This window comes from Pseudomyrmex gracilis, unplaced genomic scaffold, assembly GCF_002006095.1.
Source record: "Pseudomyrmex gracilis isolate BER0280 unplaced genomic scaffold, ASM200609v1 scaffold_109, whole genome shotgun sequence".
Classification (NCBI taxonomy): domain Eukaryota; kingdom Metazoa; phylum Arthropoda; class Insecta; order Hymenoptera; family Formicidae; genus Pseudomyrmex; species Pseudomyrmex gracilis.
Genome location: NW_018020693.1, coordinates 526,520 through 536,653, shown reverse-complemented (window position 1 = coordinate 536,653; position 10,134 = coordinate 526,520). Strand labels below are relative to the sequence as shown.

The 10,134-nt window shown below is 44.6% G+C and overlaps 2 protein-coding genes across 2 annotated transcripts in view; one reads left to right on the top strand and one right to left on the bottom strand.

Annotated features, from left to right (window-relative positions):
• The window catches only part of LOC109856159 (myosin-VIIa), a 20,168-nt gene extending 10,163 nt beyond the window's left edge, over positions 1-10,005 (top strand). Inside the window, exons 3-27 of the mRNA XM_020431132.1 lie at positions 217-330; positions 905-1,051; positions 1,183-1,367; positions 1,710-1,831; positions 1,904-2,160; positions 2,258-2,423; positions 2,534-2,664; positions 2,745-3,140; positions 3,213-3,593; positions 3,678-3,833; positions 3,935-4,528; positions 4,774-4,983; positions 5,083-5,457; positions 5,537-6,577; positions 6,670-6,914; positions 7,002-7,362; positions 7,472-7,590; positions 7,675-8,071; positions 8,174-8,356; positions 8,452-8,653; positions 8,744-8,872; positions 8,953-9,049; positions 9,130-9,227; positions 9,322-9,491; positions 9,599-10,005. Of these exons, the coding sequence (XP_020286721.1) occupies positions 217-330; positions 905-1,051; positions 1,183-1,367; positions 1,710-1,831; positions 1,904-2,160; positions 2,258-2,423; positions 2,534-2,664; positions 2,745-3,140; positions 3,213-3,593; positions 3,678-3,833; positions 3,935-4,528; positions 4,774-4,983; positions 5,083-5,457; positions 5,537-6,577; positions 6,670-6,914; positions 7,002-7,362; positions 7,472-7,590; positions 7,675-8,071; positions 8,174-8,356; positions 8,452-8,653; positions 8,744-8,872; positions 8,953-9,049; positions 9,130-9,227; positions 9,322-9,491; positions 9,599-9,805 (6,483 nt within the window). The 3' untranslated portion in view covers positions 9,806-10,005. The remainder of the gene's footprint in view (positions 1-216; positions 331-904; positions 1,052-1,182; positions 1,368-1,709; positions 1,832-1,903; positions 2,161-2,257; positions 2,424-2,533; positions 2,665-2,744; positions 3,141-3,212; positions 3,594-3,677; positions 3,834-3,934; positions 4,529-4,773; positions 4,984-5,082; positions 5,458-5,536; positions 6,578-6,669; positions 6,915-7,001; positions 7,363-7,471; positions 7,591-7,674; positions 8,072-8,173; positions 8,357-8,451; positions 8,654-8,743; positions 8,873-8,952; positions 9,050-9,129; positions 9,228-9,321; positions 9,492-9,598) is intronic.
• The window catches only part of LOC109856160 (suppressor of hairless protein), a 31,215-nt gene that overhangs the window by 12,394 nt on the left and 8,687 nt on the right, over positions 1-10,134 (bottom strand). The gene's annotated exons all lie outside the window — the stretch shown is intronic.

The following is a 10,134-nucleotide window of genomic DNA, read 5'->3' as shown; positions in this document are numbered from 1 at the left end:
CGCGACGCGTTAATGATAACGTTTAATTAGTTATCGCGCGAACGAATCACGCGCAGTTCTTTTATTGTCCGCTTCTCCCGGGAGAAAACGCACGAGAGTCGCACACCGAACGGTAGAAATTGAGGCAAGAGAATATATCGACTAAAAAAAAAAAAAAAAAAAAAAAAAAAAAAAAAAAAACAGACAGGTGCGCTCAAGTCTCTTGCGTGTTTGCAGGGAGATTACATATGGATCGAACCAATCTCAGGACGGGAATTCGACGTCGCGATCGGAGCGCGAGTAATCTCGGCGGAAGGCAGACGCATTCAAGTAAAGGACGACGACAACAAGGTAAAACAAGAATTTTACTCGCGTGCTTTGGAAAAAATTCTCATGTGCACGAGACGTGAAAATTTCAAGAAAACCTTCATCTTCGTTAATTATGTCGTTTTTTTTTATATTTATTACATTCATTCGCGCGTTAATTCGATTGATTTTTTTTTTTTGCAATTACTTCTGTCTAGATTTCACATTATTGATTGAATTTTACTGAAGAGAATTCAAAGAAATTGCGCAACACTTTTATCAAACTTGAAACAATAAATATTCGCGCGCTTACGTCAGCGTCGACGTCCATCTATTTGGTCTCTTGTACTTTCTTATTTTTAATACACGTTTTGTTGGACGAGAATATAATTTCGAAAACTTAAAAAAAAAGAAAACCTAGTTCAAGATTTTTATTGCGTCGTTGTCGCAAAGATCGAGAATGTGGAACGGATTGTGTATATCTCTGTGTTGATAAAAGTTTCGCCGAGGTGAAATCGTTCGAAAGAACGTATTCCACTTGTTTCTCGGAGTGCTTAATTATTTTACTACAATTGATTCGACGTGCTGATGCGGCAAACACACACTTCGATGTATATAGGAACAATGGCTGACGCCGGAGAGACGGATAAAGGCCATGCATGCCACCTCGGTGCAAGGTGTCGAAGATATGATCAGTTTAGGCGACCTCCATGAGGCAGGCATTCTGCGAAATCTGCTAATACGTTACAACGAGAATCTCATCTACGTAAGTAGATCCGCGGCTGCTTTTTTGAGGTCGCGACACGAAAGAAAGCGCCGCAATGAAATATATGTTTAGTTAAGCGCCGTGTATTAATGATGACGAGCAACAATCTTTTTTTTTTTTTAATTCCGCAGACGTACACGGGCTCGATCTTGGTCGCCGTCAATCCGTACCAGATACTGCCTATTTATACGGCGGAGCAAATCAAACTGTACAAGGATCGTAAAATCGGCGAGCTGCCGCCGCACATATTTGCCATCGGCGATAACAGTTACGCGCACATGAACCGATACGGCCAGGATCAGTGTATAGTGATCAGGTATATATGGGATTGAAAACAAATTTAGAAGCGACGAAATGGCTCTGAATGAATTCAAACAACAGTAAATACTATAGAGAGAGCCAGAACACATCAATGATAGTGTGTTGAAGACAATAATTTATTGAATTAACTCGTAAGAGACAAAAAATAAGTGCAATTTTATTATAAGTTTATTCGATAAATTATTGTTTTCAACACACCATCGTCGGTGTTCTTTGATCCCTACTGGGGAGATCCTCTCTATATCATTTATCATGGTTTGAATCATTAAACATACACAGGCTGGCGCGATTTACGACGAACATGTAGGTGGAAAACATTTATCTATTTGTTTCACAGCGGCGAGAGCGGCGCGGGAAAGACAGAAAGTACGAAGTTAATTCTGCAGTACCTGGCGGCGATCAGCGGAAAGCACTCGTGGATCGAACAGCAGATTTTAGAAGCGAATCCGATACTCGAAGGTGAAATTACCGCGCCGCTTGAATTATTATTTGCGCGCGAACCGATCGGCTTATCGAAATTTGCGTTTTCAGCCTTTGGCAACGCGAAAACCGTGAGAAACGACAACTCATCCCGTTTCGGCAAATACATCGACATCCACTTTAACGATCAGGGCGTGATAGAAGGCGCCAAGATCGAGCAGTATCTTTTGGAGAAGTCGCGAATCGTGTATCAGAGCTCGGACGAGAGGAACTATCACATCTTCTATTGCATGCTGGCCGGTCTCTCGAGAGAGGAGAAGCAGAAGCTCGAGCTCGAAGACGCGTCCACGTACAGATATCTCACAGGGGTATAAAAACGAGAATCACAGTGTCATATTCTTATGTAACAACTTTTTCCTCAAACTTTTTGTTCTAAACGCAATTAGCATGTTTCTTTTCTTTCAGGGAGGCAGCATTACCTGCGAGGGACGTGATGACGCGGCCGAATTCGCCGACATTAGATCCGCCATGAAAGTCCTCCTGTTCTCCGACGTGGAGATCTGGGAGGTGCTCAAGTTGCTCGCGGCTCTGTTGCACATGGGCAACATAAAGTACAGAGCCACCGTCGTAGGTATGGAAATGAATTACGAGAATGCCCAAAAAGTAAAGAAAAGAAAATTATAAGTTTAACTCAGAGCTCTGGGATCAGGATTTTTTAATTCCCGTCGATTGGATTCGCAGATAATTTAGACGCCACGGAGATACCGGAGCAGACGAACGTGCAGAGGGTGGCGTATTTATTGGGAGTGCCGGTGCAGTCTTTGATAGATGCGCTTACCCGCAAAACTATATTCGCGCACGGTGAGACAGTGGTGAGTGATCACGTTACATCGTGGAAGCGTGTGGAAACAATTTACTCTGTTCGAAACCGAATGAATATTTGCGTCAACAGGTCTCTACGTTGTCGAGGGAGCAGTCGGTCGACATCAGAGACGCGTTCGTGAAGGGCATTTACGGTCGCTTATTTGTACACATTGTAAAGAAAATCAACGAGGCCATATACAGGCCGAAGAACAACTCCCGGAGTGCTATAGGCGTGCTGGATATCTTCGGCTTCGAGAACTTTAATCACAACAGCTTCGAACAATTCTGCATCAATTACGCCAACGAGAATCTCCAGCAGTTCTTCGTTCAACACATATTCAAGCTGGAACAGGAAGAGTACAATCACGAGGGCATCAATTGGCAGCACATCGAGTTCGTCGACAATCAAGACGCCTTGGATCTGATAGCCATCAAACAGCTCAACATCATGGCGCTTATTGACGAGGAATCGAAATTTCCGAAGGTACGAAGAAGAATTGTTGAAGTTTTTTTTGAAAACGTAAATCGATATTTTACATTGTGCATTCATTTTCAGGGCACGGATCAGACAATGTTGGCAAAGATCCACAAGACTCACGGCAGTCATCGGAATTACTTGAAGCCGAAGTCGGACATCAACACGTCCTTCGGTCTGAATCACTTCGCGGGAGTGGTCTTTTACGACACGAGGAGCTTTCTCGAGAAGAACAGAGACACGTTCAGCGCGGACTTGTTGCAACTTATTCACATATCGTCGAACAAGTTTCTGCAAACTTGTTTCGTCGAGGACATCGGCATGGGATCGGAAACCAGAAAGAGAGCGCCCACGCTGTCGACGCAGTTCAAGAAGTCGCTGGACTCGCTGATGAAGACTCTGTGCAGCTGCCAACCTTTCTTTATAAGATGCATCAAGCCGAACGAATACAAAAAGCCAATGGTAAGAGCATCGATTCTGCAAATCTCATTCAATTTCATATAGTGTCACTACGACAACTCGCTCAAAAGCGGCATTTAATCACAGATGTTCGATCGGGGTCTCTGTTGCCGGCAATTAAGATACTCCGGTATGATGGAGACGATTAGAATTCGTCGAGCCGGTTATCCCATTCGCCATTCTTTCCCCGAGTTTGTGGAGAGATATCGGTTTCTAATCTCGGGCATTCCACCTGCGCACAAGGTATAATTCAATAAATTAATTTGGTTACAACACTGTTACGCACTCTGTCTCTCTTTTTGAAAGAGGAAAATCAAAAAATTCTGCCCTTTTATAACGTCCAGGTGGAATGTCGTGCGGCAACGTCGAAGATCTGCCACGCAGTGTTGGGTCGCTCGGATTACCAACTCGGTCACACCAAGGTCTTTCTCAAGGATGCGCACGATCTATTTCTCGAACAAGAGCGCGATCGTGTTCTCACGCGAAAAATCTTGATACTTCAGCGCAATATTCGGGGCTGGGTTTACAGAAGGCGGTTCCTGAGGATGCGAGCGGCCGCGGTGATCGTGCAGAAGTATTGGCGCGGCTACGCGCAACGTCAGCGGTACAAGCGCATGCGAATCGGTTACATGCGGCTGCAGGCGCTCATCCGATCGCGCGTGCTGTCGCACAGATTCCGACATCTGCGCGGCCACATCGTCGCGCTGCAGGCGCGCGCTCGAGGCCATCTGGTGCGCAAGATGTATCGGAAGAAGCTGTGGGCCATTGTGAAGATACAGGCGCACGTGAGACGGTTGATCGCACAGAGACGATACAAGAAGATCAAGTACGAGTACCGGCTGCACATCGAGGCGCTGCGACTTCGGAAGAAGGAGGAGCGCGAGTTGAAGGATCAAGGCAACAAACGAGCCAAAGAAATCGCCGAGCAAAACTACAGGGTAAATATGAGCAACAAACGAATACAAAAAAAAAAAAAACGCGTAAATGTGATTTCTTACTCGGGAAGTACCGAGTAAGAAAAAAAAATGAGCATAAGATATTAGCAAGACACATCATCGTGTGTAAAAAAAACATTGATCCAACGAGATGTGTTTGCTGGTTAGATTCTTTTACCGAGTCACGATTACGCAATTCGCGTGATTACGCATCACTTATTATAATACATCGCGTGTGTAAATTGCAGGAACGTATGCAAGAGCTGGAGCGGAAAGAGATCGAAATGGAGCTTGAAGACAGGCGACGAATGGAGATTAAGAAGAATCTGATCAACGATGCGGCTAAGAAACAAGACGAGCCAGTAGACGATAGCAAACTGGTCGAAGCCATGTTCGATTTTTTGCCAGATTCAAGCAGCGAAGCGCCGACTCCGGCGAGAGAAACGTCCGTATTTAATGTGAGTCGCAATTTTCATATTTTTGCTTTGAAAGGTAGAAAAATTTGTTTTTTTCTTTTTTTCAAACCAAAGGAATTTGTTTTGTTTTTTCGTTAACAGGATCTTCCAGCACCGAGAGCTGACCAGCAAGAGATAATCAGTCCGATTCAGATGGCCTCGGAAGACGAAGAGGACTTGTCCGAGTTTAAGTTCCAGAAATTCGCGGCCACGTACTTCCAGGGCAACATTACGCATCAGTATTCAAGGAAACCGTTGAAGCATCCGCTGCTGCCATTGCACACGCAGGGTGACCAGCTGGCCGCTCAGGCGCTGTGGATCACCATACTCCGATTCACGGGCGATTTGCCCGAGCCGCGGTTTCACACGATGGATCGAGACACGACTTCGGTTATGTCGAAGGTGACGGCGACGCTCGGAAGAAACTTCATCAGGAGTAAAGAGTTTCAGGAGGCTCAGATGATGGGCATGGATCCGGTACGTCTCTTTCGTCATCGAGAGATAAATTACATAACAAAACGCTCGGTTTACATAAGCAATATCTATGTTCTTTCAGGAAACGTTTCTCAAGCAGAAGCCGCGATCCATCAGACACAAACTGGTGTCGCTGACGTTGAAGCGAAAAAACAAACTGGGCGAGGACGTGCGTAGGAAACTGCAGGAGGACGAGTACACCGCCGACAGCTATCAATCCTGGCTGGAAGCCAGGCCTACTTCGAATCTCGAGAAACTTCACTTTATCATCGGCCACGGTATACTGCGCGCCGAACTGAGGGACGAGATATATTGCCAGATCTGCAAGCAGTTAACTAACAATCCGTCCAAGTCGTCGCATGCGCGCGGCTGGATCCTGTTGTCCCTCTGCGTTGGCTGCTTCGCACCTTCCGAGAAATTTGTCAACTATCTGCGAGCCTTCATCAGGGAGGGACCGCCCGGCTACGCGCCCTACTGCGAAGACAGACTGAAGAGAACCTTCAACAACGGTACGCGCAATCAGCCGCCCAGCTGGCTGGAGCTTCAGGCCACCAAATCGAAGAAGCCGATTATGTTACCGATCACCTTCATGGACGGCAACACGAAGACGTTGCTGGCCGATTCCGCAACTACCGCCAGAGAACTGTGCAATCAACTGTCCGACAAAATCTCCTTGAGAGATCAGTTCGGTTTTTCCCTGTACATCGCTCTGTTTGATAAAGTATCGTCTCTGGGCAGCGGCGGTGATCACGTGATGGACGCGATCTCCCAGTGCGAACAATACGCGAAGGAGCAGGGTGCTCAGGAGCGAAACGCGCCGTGGAGGTTGTTCTTCAGAAAGGAGATATTCGCGCCGTGGCACGAGCCTACCGAGGATCAAGTTGCGACGAATCTGATCTACCAGCAGGTAGTGCGCGGCGTCAAGTTCGGCGAATATCGTTGCGACAAGGAGGAAGATCTAGCAATGATCGCGGCCCAGCAATATTACATAGAATACCACATCGATATGAACGTCGACAGACTGTACACCCTCTTGCCGAATTACATACCGGATTACTGTCTCACCGGGATCGAAAAAGCGATCGACCGTTGGGGACACCTCGTTTTGCAGGCGTACAAAAAAGTGAGCCTTATTTTAAAATGAAATTACGAGAAGCGTAAGGACATACATCAACTAGTCAATGTTTTAATTTGTTCTATGTTTTGCTCTCCCAGAGTTATTACTTGAAGGAAAAGGTACCAGCGTTGCGCGTCAAAGAGGACATAGTCGGCTACGCGAAGTTCAAGTGGCCGCTGTTGTTCTCGCGTTTCTACGAAGCTTACAGAAACTCCGGCCCGAACCTGCCCAAAAACGATGTTATCATTGCCGTCAACTGGACCGGAGTGTACGTCGTCGACGATCAAGAGCAAGTGCTCCTGGAGTTGTCCTTCCCTGAAATTACCACCGTATCTAGTCAAAAGTGCGTGTAAAAAGCGTCTTAAACAACTGAACTAAGTTTTGACGAAAAACCGACGGTTATGAACTTCGGTTTCCTGTTACTTTACAGAACAAACAAGATGTTCACGCAGACGTTCAGTTTGTCGACGGTGCGGGGAGAAGAATTCACATTCCAGAGTCCGAACGCGGAGGACATACGCGACCTGGTGGTGTACTTCCTGGAAGGGTTGAAAAAGCGTAGCAAGTTCGTCATAGCTCTGCAGGATTATAAAGCGCCGGGTGAGAGCTCGTCGTTCTTGAACTTTCAGAAAGGCGACCTCATCGTCCTCGAGGACGAAAGCACCGGCGAGACGGTGCTCAATTCAGGATGGTGCGTCGGAACCTGTGACAGAACCGGCGAGAAAGGTGACTTTCCAGCGGAAACGGTTTATGTGCTGCCTTCCTTGACGAAACCACCAAACGACATATTGGTACGCGCGACAATAACTCAAATCTTTTTGCATTTTGAGTATTTTATTTTTTCAGAAGACATTGCCATTTTTATTCTCTCAATATTAAGGTTTTTCTAATTGTTTTCAGGCCTTGTTCAGCATAGAAGGCACGGAGAACAGTCGCAGACTCTATCCCCAGCAAATGAATGGAGTGGATTCGCGCGACAAACCTCACACCCTTCTGGAATACGCAATCGATCATTTCCGGTAAAAAGAGTGGCACTACATTCGCGTTTCCTATTACTTCTTATTAAAGAAAGTCTCCTGAGATATTTTATTATTTATTTTCAGAACACCGCCGAAAAGAACGATGTCCAAGACGCTGACGCTGACATCAGCGCGACGTGGCCACACGGACGAGTTGTGGCATCACTCGAGAGAACCGATAAAACAGCCTCTTCTGAAGAAACTCGTATCCAAGGAGGAGCTAGCCGAAGAAGCGTGCTTCGCCTTCAACGCCATTCTAAAGTACATGGGCGATCTGCCGACAAAACGACCGCGCATTGGCAACGAGTACACAGATCTGATCTTCGACGGGCCGTTGAAGAATGAGATTCTACGGGATGAGATTTACTGTCAGATCATGAAGCAGCTCACCGACAATCGCAACAGACTGAGCGAGGAGCGAGGTTGGGAACTGATGTGGCTCGCCACTGGATTGTTCACCTGCAGCCAGAGTTTGTTAAAAGTATGAAATTTTTTTGTGAATAAATTTTTCTTTCGAATATATTTCACAGAAGAATTATCGAAAATTCGAGGATGTGCTTCAACGCTGTTTGTTTAATTGCAGGAGTTAACTTTGTTCCTGCGCACAAGACGTCATCCCATATCTCAAGACTCCTTGCAAAGATTGCAGAAAACTCTGCGCAACGGTCAACGAAAATATCCGCCGCATCAAGTGGAGGTCGAAGCTATCCAGCACAAAACCACGCAAATATTTCACAAAGTTTACTTCCCGGACGATACGGACGAGGTGTGTTTTTAATATATTTTCCCGATCAGTCCAGCGATTAATCCTCAATCGATTCTTTCTCGACAATTGTTCAATTATTATTAATCTTTTCAAAGGCATTCGAAGTTGACTCATCCACCAGGGCGAAAGACTTCTGCCAGAACATAGCGCAGAGACTTAATCTGCGATCTGCCGAAGGTTTCAGTTTGTTTGTTAAGATTGCCGATAAAGTTATCTCCGTGCCGGAGGGCGATTTCTTCTTCGACTTCGTGCGACATTTGACCGATTGGATCAGGAAAGCCAGACCGTCTCGAGACGGTATGTTTTTCTTCTAGCAAAAATATTTTTCATAGAAGAAGTAATCTTTTTTATTGTTTTCTAAATTTTGTTAATTAATTAATTATTCAGGAGTGTCGCCGCAATTTACGTATCAAGTTTTCTTTATGAAAAAGCTTTGGACGAACACGGTTCCCGGGAAGGATAGAAATGCCGATCTGATTTTCCACTTCCACCAGGAACTCCCCAAGTTGTTAAGAGGTAACAGTATAACGATAGATATATTTCGATACCTATTGCAATATATCACTTACAAAATTTGTTTTGATTATCGTGCACAGGTTATCACAAGTGCACGAAAGAAGAAGCGTCAAGATTAGCAGCTCTGGTTTACAGAGTACGATTCGGCGAGAGCAAACAGGAATTGCAAGCAATTCCGTAAGCACTTCTTTCAACAATTTTTCTAATTATGAAAAGGATAATAGAAGAAAAATATATTTGACTATTTCTTGTTTCAGACAAATGTTGAGAGAGCTTATACCAGGTGATCTGATCAAGATACAGAGCGCCAACGATTGGAAGAGATCGATAATCGCGGCCTATAATCAAGATGCTGGTAAGTGGAGAAACTCGCGATTAGCTCGATAGCTCTCATTAAAAAACAAGCCTAAAATTTTTACAAAAAAAACAAAAAAAATACTTTATCTTAGGCATGAGTCCAGAAGACGCGAAGATCACCTTCTTGAAAATCGTGTATCGATGGCCGACGTTTGGTTCCGCGTTCTTCGAGGTGAAACAGAGCACAGAACCAAACTACCCCGAATTACTGTTGATTGCTATCAACAAACACGGCGTGAGCCTCATACATCCTCAATCGAAGGTAATGCAATCGTTAGTTTTTGTTCTTGATAAAAGATGAGGAACTAAATATAAATTTATATAAACATTTCATAAAACAAATTCCATGTGGCAATGAATTTTTTTCAGGACATACTGGTCACACATCCCTTCACAAGAATCTCTAACTGGTCATCCGGCAATACCTACTTCCACATGACAATAGGAAACCTCGTGCGTGGCTCGAAACTCCTGTGCGAGACCTCGTTGGGTTACAAGATGGACGACCTACTGACCTCCTACATCTCGCTGATGCTCACAAACATGAACAAGCAACGCACAATAAGAATCAAATAAACAGACAATAATTCCGAAACATAGTCCAACGATCGTTATTGAACGCAAGTATCCTTCAAGGTGCTAACAAAGAAAAATATTTGCTATAAAAAATATTTTAATGACTTTGTTTGTTGCACGTGAACTCGACGCATAAAACAAAACAAAAAAAAAAAAAACGCGACTGTCTCTCTTAATTGAATTCACGTACTTGCAAAAAAGTTGAAGATTATCACGATATCATTGCAATATATACGCGATTCGATAGATTTTTCATCTAATCGCAGTAAAAAAAAAATTATTCAAGTTTTAATTTTAAATATATATTAGATATTTATCACTGTTCATGT